Raw genomic sequence first — 17,622 nt, 5'->3', positions numbered from 1 at the left:
ACTTTTTTCGAGGCCAGTAATATTAACAGAAGCGTATCTTTTGAGAATAGCGCAAAAAGATGAGAAGTGTTTATATTCCTAGTAGTGTCAAGCCACCAATGTATGGCTCTGTATGCATGCTATGGCGAACGCTTGTTTGGCGCTTGGTTTACGTTGTACGAACGATGCCTAGAGGTGCGATTCATTTGAGGCAATACTAAATAACCTGCAGCATGATATTTGATACTTGCAAGTGTTGTCATTGTTGTTGTTTCCATGCGGTGCCAAAGATATATTGATGTAGTTACGAGATGTGGAATAATGGTGCTGGTGCAACATGTATATAATCGACTGCAGCCGAGTCTATGTCAATGGCGAAAAAGGCCACCGGAATAGCGTTCGAGGTAAATTTTCAATGCATTGACATGAAATAAATTGCGACATACGATCATCTAGTGTATTGTTTTGCGAGGGCAAGAATGAATCATCAATCAATTATCGTCAACTGATTCTACAATGAAAAAAACATTTCAGAGATTATTCTACTAAGCAGTTGCTTCTAAAATGCATTATAGAATAATATCCGAATGCGTATACGCAGGACACAACCTCCTATAATTTTTTTACCCTCCTCTCACCCCATCTCTAACGAACTCATACTCGAGCTTCCTAGAGTTGGTCTTCTTTTTTTTCGCAGGACACTACAACACTTAGAGGTAAGAGGACAATACATAACAATTGATACTATTGGATCCCAGTGAAATGATATTCTTTTAAGGGAAAAAGAGTGCACGGATAAACTAATCATTATTGTGTAAGGCTTGGTCAAAACCACCCCGAATTGGTTATTTGAACTGATTGAGAACTTAAAATGACCTACAAATTAGAAACTTATTGTAATTCATGTGAAATTGACATTAATTTTGTAATGAAGTGAAAGATTTTCCGTCTGGTTCTATTGTTATGGAACACTTTTTTTAAAGTTTTTTGAATGTTTCGCGCCTGAACACAACAATAATGTTCAAATGGCCAGTTTTATAAATGAAGATAGTTATTGTATTCTACACTATGTATTTCAATTCAACCGACTTCTTACATATCTCTGGAAACTCAGAAAATAGAGTGGTTCTATAGATATGATTTGCAGTGTAGAAGAACCATCGAATGAGATAGCTGAACCTTCAACTTCTTCACAACCAAACCTTCCCAAAGTTTACTATATTTAATTCATCTTCTCGATGATAATTTATCAGATTCATCGACACGATTCACATCGTGATTTTTATCTCTCCTTCTAAATATAACTCCTCGCAATTTTGAACTTAATTTCATCTGTATCTCCGCCCGAGGGCCATCGGGAGAGTGCTGTGGCTAATTGATACGTGCCCACAGGCTGTGGTGACTGTGACGCATTTTCTCACCTCGGTCCCAAGGTACACAGCAACAAAAGTTGGAATCATTTCGCCTAATGAAAAATTGCGACTGCGATGCCACTCAGTCTCGTTCGCAAAACCTCCGCCGCGCAGTGCAAATAAAACATTCACGCGCAAATGAACAAATTATTATTTACATCGATTTGCATTTTCGGACGCATTGAAGAACTAAAATCGCATTCGTGAATAACGATGCCAAACTAGCTATTTCCAGTTCATTTATGCTATAATTGGCACGTTTAGAGCACATCATCATTTTGGCAGACGGCACCAACAACAACAACAACAGCAGCAGCAACGCAGAAAAAAAAGATACAACCACGAAAGCCGCCTCGTAACATCTAATTATTAACGCCACGATGTTGTCTCTCAGCGTGAAGCGAATGAGAGGGACTACTTCGCGTGTACTTGACTACATCTTGAAAGATGTTTCTAAAAACGGGTGAACTTTCGGACAAAGTGATCTCAATACGATCCTGATAAAATGATAGGTAGTGGATCAAACTGTGCGTTCGGAGTGTACTTGACCTACGAAAGCGATCGAGCGGTGAAGGAAAAATCGACGATGATCGTTATTTGGATCGGTTATGTTATATCGGGCAGGAAAAAGCCAACATAACGATTGCAATAAATATCCACTTAACGGAATCGCCGATCAATCGCTAATACCTGGCATTTAGCAGAGGTATAGTTCATATGAGCACATCCAACTCATCATGTCGGCTATAATGGGTTCAATTCAGGCTATGCTTCCCCGCGTCGACTAGTCTTTGAATCGTGGCTCGTTCCCTTGATCAATAATTAGCGGATATTGGAAAATTTCCAGATGATTCGTCTTGTTAAAGGTTTACATAGTGTTTAGCCCGGAGGGTACAGTTTAGCGATGACGAAGGAATTGGGTTCCGATTGTAAAAAATCAAAGTTCAAGTTCAATTGGTGACCTAGTTTTGCCAAATACTTCCGTGTATGCGTCAACATCTACCACCTCCGTTGTTTACAGCAGCTCAATTCCGAGTTTTGTACCAATGGCGAGCATCAAAAACACTTATCACAGAACAGCGAAAAACATCAACAATCTTTATTACGCTTCTCAATTTCACTGCCCGTCAATAATCTATCTCCGTTCGTTGCCATGATTTGTTGAACCTTTTTTTCTCTTGCAAAGGTATTTACATTTGGTGTTGTTTCGTTTTGTTTTCTGTTGTCGATCGTAAACAGCGCGGGTTGATCGGAAATCCCACAACCATTGGAATGCGCGAAACAGGTTAATGACACACTTCTAAAGATTGCTGTTTTCTGTAATCTCCATTCCCTGCTTCTTCTCGAGGCTGGAATTTGCACCTGAATATCCGATTATCCTCTCCATCCTTCCGCCCAATCAGTCTTTTTCTGAAACCGTCAAGCTTGCAAAAATTGTGCGAATTTTTTTTTCGTTGTGCCTTTTGTGTGTGCCAGGAATGTTGAACAACTTTTGAGCGTGTTTTGTGTGTAACGTGTGCATGAGTTTCATGGTTTAAGCTTCTTACTTTAGTACATGGATATATCTATACTGACGCGTATTCGCGAGATCCGGAGAAAAGAACCATGCTTTAGAATTAAATTGAATTCATTCAATCCACTGATAGAACACCGTTTAAGTATGCTCCAATATAACATCTTGAAGTTTGGTTCTAGAATCACTGCTTAAGATGATGCAATTTATTCAAATCGGTGCAATCACTGAATGGTGCAACATTAAGTGAGGGAACCAGTTTTGGTTCTAGTTTATCGAACTTTGGCAATCAATCGCCCTGCTTATCGTTAATCATGAGAACATTTTCTTTCATGCTTCTGTGATTGATAATCGCAACCCAGGATTTGAAACACATTCGTGCACTGTTTATCCCTCCCATCTCAAAGGCTACTTAATCACATTATGTCTTGCATTTTCTTCTAGGCTTTCGGTCATATCAGTGGCTGCCACATCAACCCGGCGGTCACAATCGGGCTGATGGTTACGGCTGATGTGAGCATACTGAAGGGTGCCTTCTACATCGTATCGCAATGTGTAGGAGCTATTGCTGGTGCCGCTTTCATAAAGGTAAGTACAAAATGGATGGATTTATACGAGATCACCAAGTGTCGATAGGTGCCGTAGGCGATGAAGATTGACGAGTTACTAACATATATGGTTATAAAAAAGGTCAGTATGGTATAGCATGGATTAAATAATACGAGGGTCACTATTTATATTTCAGGAATAGGAACAAAAACAAATAGTTAAGCTGCGAATATATGATTATTGTTTTTCAAAATACTCGCCACGATGATCGATACACTTTTGCATGCGCTTAAACCAATTTTCAAAGCATTTATTCCAATCGACACGAGCCTTTTTTTTTGAGCGATTGTCAAATTATGTGGGATCCAACGTGAACAAAATGTTCGCACAACTAAGTGTTCATGTAAAATCGCATATATGCTGGTGGAACTAATGCTTAGGGATGCCTCAATCTCACAATATGTTACATGACGATCTTGCTTAATCATTTCGTGCACAGCATCGATGTTTTCTGGCACTACAGTCGATTTTGGTCGACCTTCACGAAACTCGTCGGACAGCGAACTACGACCACGATTGAATTCACTATACCAGCGATACACAGTGGTTTTTGATGGAGCTTCATCGCCAAAAGTCAAATTAAGTTGATTGACGCACTCTTGTTGTGATAATCCACGTCGAAAGTCGTAAAAAATCATCGCACGAAAATGTTCACGATTCAGTTCCATTTTTTTGCCGAGACCAAACTTTCAACTAAATATAAAATAAACAAAAAGCGTCCGTATGACAAAATGTTCTGAGTACGTATATCGTCAAAAAATGTCAAACTTTACGATGGAACCGTCAGATGGACTCACATGACATCAGTGTTGCCAATTCCCGAAATATAAATAGTGACCCTCGTATAATACATGTTGGAATTGGAACATGAACCAAGAAAATTTAAACCCAAACTCACAGACGTCGCTGGCCAAACCTGAAAAATTAACTACCTACATGGCTGCATACAGGAGACATTCGAAGTAACATCTCCCATCCTTAGAGTAACCCTATTCGTGATTGAACCAACACTGCCTAATAGCGTGCAACGATGTGCAACGTAAAGAGTCTGGACTTCCGTCATCTACTTTCCACGATGGACAGAAACTTACAACCTTTCAGTGATGCCTTCAAATGGTTTCTCAAATGAGAGCCTTTCTCAAGGACAGCTCTCAATGACTATTTTGGAACAACTTTTTCTCCCATTGCTGTTGACGATTCAATGCCGGAATCAACCTTCAGCAAACAGAAATCATCGAATTCCATTTAACCGGATGAAATCCCAGCATTGTTACGAAAAAATGCTTGCTGTTTCCCGTACCATATTGATTCGGGTTTTCCTTGTCGACGATGTGATTAGGATCTATATACCCCTCGTTAGACGACTGGTTCAGTTAATACGACATCACTTTACGAAGCTATTATCAATATTGGCAACACATCAGAGTGATTCTCAGAAACACCGTTGAATCATCCTGTTTTTGTTGACGGACCTTGAGGTAAGATACGAGGGTCGTTCAAAAAATAAGTTTCAGTGCCTCAGAAATCGCGGAAAAATAAAGTTAGGACAAAAAAATCACAAGAGGGTTGTGTCCGAGACACGACCGCATAGTTAACGTAGGATTCGGTTAGGCTATCTGTTGATTTTGGATATGTTTGAAGAATTACATCGTTAAACTCTTTGATAATGATTTGGTGACCAAACGACCCGTTCTCGAGCGGGAACACACCTTGGTTTTTATTTATGAAAATTGAAATAATTAATTGAATATTGCTCATGGCGTCGCTTGGTGCCGCCGAAAGCAGACTCGTTTGCTGAGGAGTGCTGAGCGACAATGAAAATGTCTTTCTAAAGGTAGGTCGAGAAAGAGTATGAGCTAGTTTTCTTCGCAAGGGCCCTTCTCAGGGCTAGAGACGAATGAACGTAAAGTTTAAAATCTTATAATTCAAAAGAATAAAAATATTGCTACCAGATGTCACGAACTTCGACATTTTTTGCTACTATGGTGCTACTCGCCCGTGTAGTTGGCGCAAAGGCACCGCAAAAATATTATTTTATAGAATTCCTTCATGCATTTGTCTGATACGGGCTGTGTATCGTTCGTTCTTGTTTTTGAAGGGACTTTAACCCAAAGGTCATTCGTCCCTAACGAGCTGTGTATGACTGGAGCGTTCCGTTATATACATGCATGCATATGTCCTTCGCTTCTTTTGCCAAATCCAGTAAAAGATGGTTGATGAAACGTATGTTTTTGACGTGATACGTTCCATGTTAGCATGTTAGTAGAAAATGTAAAAATAAACAGTATTTTTGATCGGTTTTATATAGTTTTTGTGGTAAATGGAAAACAGTAAAATAAACTCTTTTGTTTCAAAACGAATTGATAGTCCTGAGAAGGACTGGAATGGTTTAATGGGCTGTACGGAATCTGCTGCATTTCTGTCGGATGTAGCAATTTAGTTTTGGGAGCGGTAGCTTTTACGGATTCGCTGATGCTTTCCTTGACTTTGGCGCCATCGGCTTCTGTGCGTCGATTTGCGAGGGTTTGATTGGCACAACCACGACGAGCTAAACGACGGATAGCGGGTGTGATACGATGCGATGCAATGCACTTCGCTCCTCTGCCTCCTTTGCCGCATCCAATTGTTGATGTGAAGAGGATCGCACCAGCAATGCACACTAGAATTAATTCAATGCTCTCCGCTGCTTCCTCTTCTTGGCTCCCTTTGCCGAGCCGCATCCATCGTTGGTTGCCGATGGCTTCCTCTCCTTTGCCGCATCATATGGTGTTGGTTGATTTGTAGAGCACTGCACACTAGAAGCCCAGATGTTTGCCGATCTGAGCGTTGAACGAGAATGAGAAATCCAAAAATGCTACCGTCCTTTTATATCAGTTGGTATGTGAGAAATAGGCGCCCCCCACTCGCTCGCCATGCAAATATTTGACTTATCGGGTAACGAAAGAGGCGAAGCAGGCGAAAAAGAAATGACGTCAATTTCGACCAATCAGTACCGTTTGGATAGGGGTTGAGATTTTTCAATTGTTCGATAGTCAATTACATGATATATATTATTTTATTCAAGGTGAAAAATTGTTATAGAGTGCCGCAATGTTTTGATGTAAAAATCTCATCAATCCGTCATGAAATGACTGAGCAATAAGCGTTTGAAATTGGACATTTTTCAAGATGCGATCGATATTCGTTTTTCAATTTGTACCCCAATATGTTCCCGAAAGACGTAATCCTACGTCAAAACAAGCTGATTTTCGTAATCTACGTTTTATTTTCTATTTTTCTATTTTTAATTTTGACACGGTAATGCAATCCCTATAAGGGATCGACGGAAAATATGCTCTCGTCGGTGAACTGGATTACCGCATTTTTTGTTTGAGGAAAATCAAGATTTTCTTACATTGCTCGACTCGTAGCTCCCGGGTGCAGTTGGTTATCATGTGAGTTTTTTTCCGTACCCTGGACCTCACCCCGCAACCTTCTTTCATAAACTTACGTTTCGTGAAATCGCTGATCCCGCCATTTTCCACATTGAACGCACTGAATTTGCTAATCTTGCTTTGGATGGCAGCGATAACCCTCGGAATCCGAGCTGATCTCGGACGACCTGTGGCCATCTTCGCGGATAGTTGCCCGTTCCTTTATCGGTCTTAAAACCTTTTCACGGTCCGCCGGGTTACTCCCACCACTATTGAAATGTCTTTTTGCGGTTTTTACGCGTGGAACAATTCACGAATACGCTGCCACTTTGTCATGATGCAACTGTGCAATTCCAAATGAAATCGAACTAAAAAAAATGTAATGGGTTGTATCTAGGACACGACCGCAGTTGTCGACGTAGAACTACTGAATTATATTATTCAATCCACTTGTTTATCACTTCGATTATTATTTTAGAATGCATCGAAATTTTTGTAATATCTTTTTAGCTATTAAATTTTTTATTATTTCAGTAAACTCGAGAGAGTCGAGTAGAGTCGAATGCTATCAGCACTTCTCGTTTATTTGGTTCAACTCTCATCAGACTTTCTCCTTTCCACTCAGATATCGATCACAAACTCCTTTTGCTTCTATATTCCGCTTGAAATGTGATCGAACCCCACAACATGCAACAGTAAGGTTAAGCTGCTGGAATTTTAAAACATACTTTCATGAAATATACGTTTATCTAAATAAATGCAGCGTATATCTATATTCCAAATTCTGGATATTTGTCCATACCCTCACTAGCACAAAAAATTCTCATATGCTGTTCTTCTTTGTCGTAGCGCACCTCGATACAGAAGGCTTCCTCTCCTTTTATCGAGCTGTGAGTGTATGTGTTTGAAATCGACATTAGGCATGAATGATATCCACTTGTTGTGTTATGCTAGCTCACTCGCATCCGCATTTTCATTCTATTCTATTTTGACGTAGGACTACGTCTTTCATTTCTATACTGGGGTGTAAGTTCAATGTTTCGAAAACGAAAGCGTTACGCCGGAGAACGAGATTTTGAGTGTTAATAGCTCCTAAACAACTGAACGAAATAGTATGATAAACACTTCGTTCGAAAGATAAAATGTCTACACGTTATATGCTTGTTACTTTTTGATCCAAAAATTTGTTTTAATAGCCCTAAAATTGCTTTCAAAACAGGCTATTGAAATCACACCAATCGGTATATAAGCGAGTGCCGCTCGGAAATCCACTCTGTTATAATTGTGCAACGATTGAGGTACGATCGCTGGAATGGATGGATGTTTCCCTAACACAGACTTCAAAACCATGGAGCGAGGAGAAATCAGCATTGCAAAATAGATGTAATCTGTGGGTACTTTTGTACTTTGTACTGGTTTTTTTGTGTACTCGCTTGCGTTTCCGGAAATCGGAAGGCTTCCCCAACACAGATTTCAAAACCATGGAGCCAGGGGAAATTGGCATAGCAAATTAGATGCAAACAGCGGGTACTTTTGTACTCGTTTGTGTTTCTGCAAGTTGGAATGTTTCCCTAACACAGACTTCAAAATCATGAATCATGGGGAAATCGGCATTGCAAAATAGATGTGAGCTGCGGGTACTTTTGTACTCGCATGCGTTTCTGCAAATCGGAATGTTTCCCTAACACAGATTTCAAAACCATGGAGCCAGGGGAAATTGGCATAGAAAATTAGATGCAAACAGCGAGTACTATTGTACTCGGTTTGACTATGGATTTGATATGGTATGATACGGTGTAGTGGATATGATCAAAGTGGATATTATATTACATATCAAAGAAATCACATTTATAAAAGCAGCGTTATAAAATTATTTTTATACGAATGCTGTAATCGATCGTCGTTATTGGGAAGTTGGAATTGTTGCGAAGGGGGTCTTATTTTCGCTGTGTAATTCCGAGGAGGAATTCATTCCTTCTAAAGCGTTAATAGTCCTGCTCCGGATGATTCCGATGATTCCAATTGTCGGGGCTTGGGGAGTGGGTACTATTTGCGCTAGGTATTTGCGAGGAGGAATCGATTCCCCCTTTGAACTTTAATAATTCTTTTCCAGCTAAACTAAGTGGTATGATAATCACTTTATTCGAAATATGAAACGTCTAAGATTTATATGCTTGTTACTTATTGATTTCTAAGTCAACGTTAGTCCTACGTCCACCTTACGGTTATATCAAAGATATAACCCACTTCTAGTTTTTGGTTTCCGCCTCTAGCCCTGAGAAGGGTCCTTGTGGAAAGGAACTCTGTTCCAGACTCCTCCTTCACCCGACAAGAAAACAATCCTCTCCCGCTCGACGCTCTGCGGCTTCGTTGACCACCAAACGAGAAGTGGTGTGGCTTCAGGGAAGGAAGGTTTTGTATTATAGAGACTTTAAACTTTTTCAGTTCATTCGTCTCTAGCCTTGAGAAAGGCCCTTGGAAAACTTTACTCTACTCCAGCACTACACCTCCACCCTCATTGCCCTGAGAAAGGCACTCGATCCCTCGCCGTCCAGCTCGTCCAGCAACGATGTTGTCCAGTCGGTGTCCACGCAACGAATGCTGTGTGGCTTTAAATCGCGGATAGCTTATTTAAAACAAATATGTTGAAAACGGGCAGAACTTGCTCGTTATTGACAGCTCTGCTCTGCAAATCGGCAGTACAAATGTATGGAAAAATGAGAATGCTTCCAGTTTCCATTAATTTAAACTTTTAAGGCATAAGTGTATTGTACTTTATAGTATATCAAACGAATCTTAGAGAATTTCCGATTCCATTGGTGTGCAAAGTATCAGAATTTGTTCGCTATGAAAATAGTTATTGACGTTAACTTTATTTCACAAAAACGTGACCTGTTTTCTGATTTGGCACCCTTTCTGAAAGACGTAGTTCTACGTCAAAATGCAGATTTTAAAAACTTTGAAACTTTAGAACTTTGAATTCGATTCACTCGAAATCATGATTATATTACTTAGTCTGGTCTGACTGAACACCGACCATATGTGAATGGAATGTCATCTGGCATCCTTACTTCTTTATTCTCGAGCTGATCTCTATTGAAAACAAGCTGTATCAGTTGTGTAGTATTTGGCCTGGTTATGCACGTTCTGTGAAAAACCCTAAAAAGCGTCTCGTTCGCCCATCCAAATGCAAATCGCTTTTGTGTCCACCTGTCGCCGTCAATCCAACATGTAGCGGTGATTTTACAAAGCCAGTCAGGTGCACTGGCGAAATACGAACGGGCATTCCTTTCTCACACAGACTGGCTAAATTAGCACTTTTCAATAGTCCCGTCGTAACTGACATGCATTGTGTGACATGCACATGCTCCCAGATTGTAATAGTATTCACGAACGAACGAATGGTACTGCACCGCGGCAACCGTCACTCTATTCCGTTAATATTCAGGTGAGGCAAGATGAGTTCGCGCCAGACGCGGATGAGCATCATTGAATGCAAGGTTCACTCTGTGTGCCAAACACTCATGTTTTCAGTCGTAGCTTTCATTGTGCACGCGTTTGTGGTATGGGTGCCTAATATCGTAGAATAAATTGAAAAACATTGGTTTCCTGATATGGAATTAATATTTATCACCGATAAAAATTGTCCAGAACACTTGTTGATTAATATTCAAGCAAAAACGAGTAGAGTGAGCCTCAATAACTATGATTTAGATACAGAAGATAATAAGATGTTTAGGAAAGACATTTTGAACTATGTATAATGGATGAAATCCAAACCTAACCCAAAACATTTCAAACAACTAACAAGACTCTCTTGTCTCGAATTGAAAATCGGACTGAACCCACGCCGAATATGTTTCACTGTCAGCATAAACGGTGTTGGTGTGCTCAAATAGCTCGCGATCAGATTCAACAACAATAGAATGTCAACCGGGGAGGACCGGCTCTGGAACAATTGCAGCTACGCGCGTCGTCTCCACCTATATCACCTGTCACGATCACGTACGAAATGTATTTTTTTAAATTAGTTTTCTGAGATCGTCAAATTATTCATTGCTTCGGAGTGTCTGCCTCCTCTGCTCGAGCTGACGGATTGAATTTATCACGTTGCATATTTATAGCTAATTGTTATGACTTATTCCATGTTGAGGATCCATCGGTTCAAGTTCAATGTGGAAAATAATAATTCGTGGTAGAGCCAAGCCGCCGCTTTATTTGGGAACTTATTATATTAGTATTCCGATTTCAGAAAACGATACCGACCAGTCATTATACATAATAAACCGATATACGCATTGTGTGTCACACGGGAAAAGGAGATTTTTTTGCTTAAACGGTTCAATGTGTCTTTGTCAACACTTTTTTGCACTCCATACTGTCGAGTTTGGCGTAGGCGCGATGCATACCTTGGCCTTTTCGATATAATTCTACAGCATTGTGTTCACACTCCTAGCTGCTGACAATTTTTACATATGCTCCACAACCACGGTCGGATATCATAATAACAGTGAGAATATCAGGCCACTTGACAGCCGATTCAAAATTATGCTAACTCACATACTGACATATTGTAGAGACTGTTTAAAATTATCCGTACACAAGCGCCTGAAATAGTAATAGTACGCTTGCGTCCACCAGAAATAATCTATATGATTAACTAACTATCGACTTGGGACTGGTCACGAACTGTTACGTTTCCCGAAATCAATAAGATCAGATTAAGACGTAATTAGATATAATTTTTTTCTAACAAATCACGACGTATCAGCATTGAACAAATTATACCTTTGATCATAAGTCAAAAAAGGGATTTAACCCACCTTCATGTGCTGTTTTGTGTGGGAGGTTTTGGGAAAGATATGCAAATACGATACTCTATCGAAAGAAACTTTCAAACATCACAAACAATAAACTCATTTCTTTCTAAATTGGGTAGTCGAAATCATTATAGTCCCATGCTGGGAAAGTTAATGTGAATAAGGCTATGTTTCCCAACTGTGCTCGGGATATCGTTATATTACCTTCAGTATGCAATCAACACCGGTCAATCAATTTCCTTTCAAGCCACATGTCTGACAGTTTGAAAAGTGAAACTAATGTACACGGATAATGGCTATTTGAACAGCCACTATCACTCGTCACAGAGTACGAAACATAATTCGTGGTCATGTGTCCGCTGAACAACCTTCCAACGAGGTGAGAAGTTTGACTGCTGAAAAAATCGGGCAGCCAGCAGTGTATCGTTTGGACAACGTCGTACCTAATTAGTACCTCACGTTGGTCAATAGAAAATTACCTATTTTATCACTTATTCGTTGACAGATACCTATCGTTGGCGTTATAAATACTTGTATTTGTTTTTTAAGAGACCATGAGTGCCTCAGATTTCTGATTTAATCAAGCGTTGTTCTACCGCGAGTAGTTTTATGCTAACGTTAATTACTAGAAAATGTAAATATGTGAAAGTAACCGACAAAAAATATGAAGGGTTTACATTATTAACGTAGGACTACTAATTTACTTAATTAAATTCGCTTGTTCCATTTCGTCACTTCAGGTTTTCGATTCAGAAGCTTCAGAATATGTGTGACCACAGTGCAAGTCAGAATAAAAATTCTTTGACGAAATATCCCCCGCCGTTCTGAAGGGACAAGACGGATATTGTATAAAAATATAATGTATTAGAAATTTGAGTACACCACCTCAATTAGCAACTAATATGAAATGAAAAAACGTGCATACAACGGTGAAACAAAGGTCTATTTATTAGATTATGACAAAAATTATGACGTCAGCTGCATCCCAATAGGAAGTATCCCGTGTCGGGCACACGTACAGAGCATTGGAGACAGCAACATCCCAATTACGAGAACACTTGTATTACTAACCTCGAGCCGACCGCGAGTAATCGGTTACATATTACTAACATAGATAATAAGAAAAACTGTCAAAATATTGAACTCCCGGCCCCGTCAGGCTAAAGCCATATGAGCCTTGATAAAAATATATATATTTTGGAAAAAAAAATATGACTTTTCTTCGGATGGTGGTGGGGCACATTCGGACACTGTTTAATACTGCATTCGAAAAACGTAGCAAAAAGCAGCGTAAACGAATCAATTTTGCTATTGCTGTAGTAAAGGGTGTGTCACATCAAATTGCATAACGGAAAAAACGCTGTAGAAATTCGCCCAGTAGACCGATCCTTTTGAAAACTTTAGACAGTAGAATAAAAACTATTGAACAACTTTTGGCATTTTCTTTTTATTCATACCTCGAGCCCAAGCCCGTATGCTCGCACCTTCCTCTTTACCCCGTCCATAAGGTTCTGTAGAACGTCAGGTTGTAGTTTTTTTTTGAACAGAAATCCATTTTCTCTTGAGTCCGCCTCCGATTTGACAACTTTTGGGTTCTTCCGGAGGGCTTGCTTCATAATCGCCCAATATTTCTCTATTGGGCGAAGCTCCGGCGCGTTGGGTGGGTTCATTTCCTTTGGCACGAAGGTGACCCCGTTGGCTTCGTACCACTCCAACACGTCCTTTGAATAGTGGCAAGAAGCGAGATCCGGCCAGAAGATGGTCGGGCCCTCGTGCTGCTTCAATAGTGGTAGTAAGCGCTTCTGTAGGCACTCCTTAAGATAAACCTGCCCGTCTACCGTGCCGGTCATCACGAAGGGGGCGCTCCGCTTTCCGCAAGAGCAGATCGCTTGCCACACCATGTACTTTTTGGCAAACTTGGATAGTTTCTGCTTGCGAATCTCCTCCGGAACGCTGAATTTGTCCTCTGCGGAGAAGAACAACAGGCCTGGCAGCTGACGAAAGTCCGCTTTGACGTAGGTTTCGTCATCCATTACCAGGCAATGCGGCCTCGTCAGCATTTCGGTGTACAGCTTCCGGGCTCGCGTCTTCCCCACCATGTTTTGCCTTTTGTCGCGGTTAGGAGCCTTCTGAACCTTGTATGTACGCAGGCCCTCCCGCTGCTTGGTCCGCTGGACGAATGAACTTGACAAATTCAGCTTATTGGCGACATCCCGGACCGAACTTCTCGGATCACGTCTAAACTGCTTAACTACGCGCTTGTGATCTTTTTCACTGACGGAGCATCCATTTTTGCCGTTCTTCACCTTCCAGTCGATGGTTAGGTTCTCGAAGTATCGTTTCAGTACTCTGCTGACCGTGGATTGGACGATTCCCAGCATCTTACCGATGTCCCGATGTGACAACTCCGGATTCTCGAAATGAGTGCGCAGGATTAATTCACGACGCTCTTTTTCGTTCGACGACATTTTTCCAAATTTACGAAAAATTGACAGTGAAGCATGGCCAACGTGATCTATACACTCTTATCTGATTATAAGCGAGAGCTGAAGATATAATTCCTAAAAATTAAATTTCTACAGCGTTTTTTCCGTGATGCAATTTGATGTGACACACTCTTTAAATGCCATAATTCATGTATCCTTTCAACTTCATTGCACACATCTCTTACAGCCGCTGGATGTTTCAGTAATGGTCCCTTCCAAGCAAAAGCTCTCAGCTCCCCAGCACGATTGGCTACCTAAGCAAAACTATTTATATACACGACGTTGCAGGTATAGGTAGTTGCACCGGCTTAGAATGCTTCTCCTTTCGAGTAATATCCTAGCTGGATTCAAAATGACAGGTTCTCAAGAAACGTTTTCTTCGGGCAAGGATTTTTAATGCTCAAATGATTTTACCAACGGGAGCGGAAGTAGCAACTGACTCATCGAGTAATACCACAATGCTGCAAAACATTGCGTCTACAACACAGAAAGATTTTACTTTGTCAACTTTTTCCCCGGAGAATGCTAAACTTTTTCCAAGAGCTTCACGGCGGAAAACCACCGCTCAAGGACGGAAAATCACGAACCTTGACTGACTCTTCATAGCAAGCAGAGTCCGTTCAGATAAATACTGATAAACAGAAAAATGCAGAAAATGCTGGAAATAAGAAAAAACGGAAGAAATTTGTTGTCGCCGCTAGCTGAAATCAGCTGTTAGCGTTCGTTCAATTTTCCTCCCACCAGCTGTAAAGCGACAATATGAGCGCGCTGCCGTGCCACTGACCGAGCGAGGGATCAGATTACAAAGAGCTGATTCATTACGCGCACGCGTTCGCGAGTATGGATATAGGTCAGTTGTGCTAGGATCAGCAATTAGATTTCGTCGCGGTTTAACCTAACCAGCGACTGGAAGAGAACATACTGTATAAAAAGTATAGCATGGACACATATTCCCGATTCGAAAGGGATACCGAATTTGAACGCCCTTTGCTTCCCGGGTGGCAAAATATTATTGAATGAAATTGTAACTCCTTTCACACTGGGAAGCAAGGGGCATCAAAATTGCTGACAATCCATTATCTTAGTATTTAAGAACCCACAAAGCATGTAAATAATCAGTATCAATAAAGTATCCAAAGAATATTCAAGTAGTACGTTCGGGTCCTCTACATCCGAAAAAGGTTTTCCTCCGGCGTGAGGAAGTTTACTAAGTTGCATCTTTCACTTCGCTACAAATCCTGAGTTACTCTGTTTCACTTGTGCTGCAAGTGGAACATAGAAACTTACAAACAAACTTGGAATTAGAATTGGCCTGTACTGCAGGACGGTTCTAACCAAACCTCTCCCTTGCAAGGAAGTTATCATTGGAGTTCTCGTTACGCGGGATTTTCATTGTCTAACTTCTGGTTAAGTCTTGGACGGACTGTTCAGCAGAACGTCGAATACTGACCGGCAACCAACTCGCGTCGTAAGGTCGGCGTGTATCGATCGCCGACATTTGTGGTAAACCCAAAATTTTCATTAGGCTAGTTATGTTTTTTTTAGTTGTCCGAAAGTGCCCCTGGACTGTCCGAAACTGCCTCACACATGGGGCACATACGGACAAAAAGGCCATTTTCAAAAATTCGAATAAACCATTCGTAATAGCATCAATGCACACTTCTAATCAGGGTTGACAACTTTCCAGTTCTCCTGTAGATTGCCAGTTTTTTTCAAGCATCAATGGCGCCGAAGCCAGAGGCGAAAAATCTTCAGTTTTTTTTTTAATTTTGACAGTTTTATCTAGTTTTATCCGGCATATTTAACATCGCGTGCGAGATACTTGGATTTTCTCGTTAGGCGAGCAAAATTTTCAAGCGTTGCTCCTCTTGCTTGGGAGACATTATTTAAACTGAAGAGCAAGGGGTGTTCAATTTTTTTAAATCTACACTCGAGAGAAATACGCCAAATTTATGTTGAACGAATTTGGGTTCTTCCGCCCTATGCCTTCTATGCATTTTCGAGAAGGAAAATTTACGTTGTTCTACTCGCAGATACTTCTCGACTGATTTATACAGTCTATCGCAAAATTGGGTGTACAAATGCTACTTGACGATCATTTGGACTCAGACTCAGTGATTGGTGTCAACACTTAACCATTATTTGGGTAGTGTTGATTTTTGTTTTATTGATGGTGGCATTTTTTTTATCAAAATGGAAAGTTAGAGGAAAGAAATATATATTGTTACACGTATACGAATTGTCGTGGAAATACATTGCAGGAAATAGTAGGGAGTCGGAAGAACTCACTTTACAGCAAATATAATCATACACAAGTGGAAATACGAAGGAACCATGGAAAATTTCCCGAGTAGAAGACACAAACGTATCCTGTCTTCTGATGATGAACGAGTAATTATGCGAACATTGCGAAGGAACCCTATAACAAACATTCCTAAATTGACTACCGAAGTGGCCGGCATCATTGGAAGACCTGTCAGCGCAGATACTGTCCGGAGAGCAGCATACAGGAACAATCTGAGAGGTCGTATTGGCCGTAAAAATGTTTTCATCTCAAAGGTGAATATGAAAAAACGACTATAGTTTGCTAATGCATGTGTAAACAGACCTAAGGAGTTCTGGAACAAGGTCTTTTATACGGATGAGCCGGAAACCAATCTCTTTGAAACGGATGGAAGACAGATGGTGTGGAAGAAACCAGTATCGGTGCTCCAGGTTCAGCATTTGGTTCCCACAGTAATACACGGCTACGGTAGTCAGATGATGTATGGTACATTGGTGGCTTCTGGACCTGGAACCTTCTACCTGAAACGTAACCTGCAGTCTCCCGTTCTGAAATTGGGTCTCCCTCGTGATTACTACTTTCAACAGAATAATGACCCGAAGCAAACTGACCTCATCGTGCAGGAATACCTGCTCCATAATGTCCCAATCAACTCAAAACACCTCCGCAATCACCGGACTTCAATACTATTACTTAAAAAGAAAATTAATACCAATACTATATTAATTTTCTTTTTAAGAGAAAACTTAAACTGTACACTCAATTTTGCCACGTTTTAATTGGTGATTTTTTGTTTGTGTATGAAATATGGAGTAGAAATATAACAATTTTATTTTTTTCTTATCACTACATGAGAGTAAAATGGATCAATTTTACGATGAATATGAGTCGCATTTCATTATTTACTTTTTAACCACGAAAAACTCAAAAATAACAAAGCCACATGAGGTGTATACTCAATTTCGCGATATACTGTACGTTACGGTGCTGAACCATTTGAAAATGAATAAAAAGAAAACAATTGTTAGCGTGGGGAAACCCTTCATTTGACACTACTGAAAATTCAGTAGTGGCGCAGGTTTCCATCCTTCTATCATCAAAAGTCA

General features: G+C 40.4%; 3 protein-coding genes across 6 annotated transcripts in view; 1 reads left to right on the top strand and 2 right to left on the bottom strand.

Annotated features, from left to right (window-relative positions):
• The window catches only part of LOC129778276 (SET and MYND domain-containing protein DDB_G0273589-like), a 115,348-nt gene that overhangs the window by 45,640 nt on the left and 52,086 nt on the right, over window positions 1-17,622 (bottom strand). The gene's annotated exons all lie outside the window — the stretch shown is intronic.
• LOC129778279 (aquaporin AQPAe.a) overlaps window positions 1-17,622 on the bottom strand; it is a 282,805-nt gene that overhangs the window by 248,988 nt on the left and 16,195 nt on the right. The window lies entirely within an intron of this gene.
• LOC129778281 (aquaporin AQPAe.a) overlaps window positions 1-17,622 on the top strand; it is a 158,946-nt gene that overhangs the window by 138,910 nt on the left and 2,414 nt on the right. For all 4 annotated transcript variants that reach the window (XM_055785084.1, XM_055785083.1, XM_055785082.1 and 1 more), the window contains one exon: window positions 3,349-3,492. In XM_055785084.1, coding sequence (XP_055641059.1) covers window positions 3,349-3,492 — 144 coding nt within the window. The remainder of the gene's footprint in view (window positions 1-3,348; window positions 3,493-17,622) is intronic.

Source organism: Toxorhynchites rutilus, chromosome 3 (assembly GCF_029784135.1).
Source record: "Toxorhynchites rutilus septentrionalis strain SRP chromosome 3, ASM2978413v1, whole genome shotgun sequence".
In the NCBI taxonomy this organism is placed as follows: Eukaryota; Metazoa; Arthropoda; class Insecta; order Diptera; family Culicidae; genus Toxorhynchites; species Toxorhynchites rutilus.
Note: the sequence above shows the minus strand (reverse complement) of the source record. Positions and strands in the feature narration are given on the sequence as shown.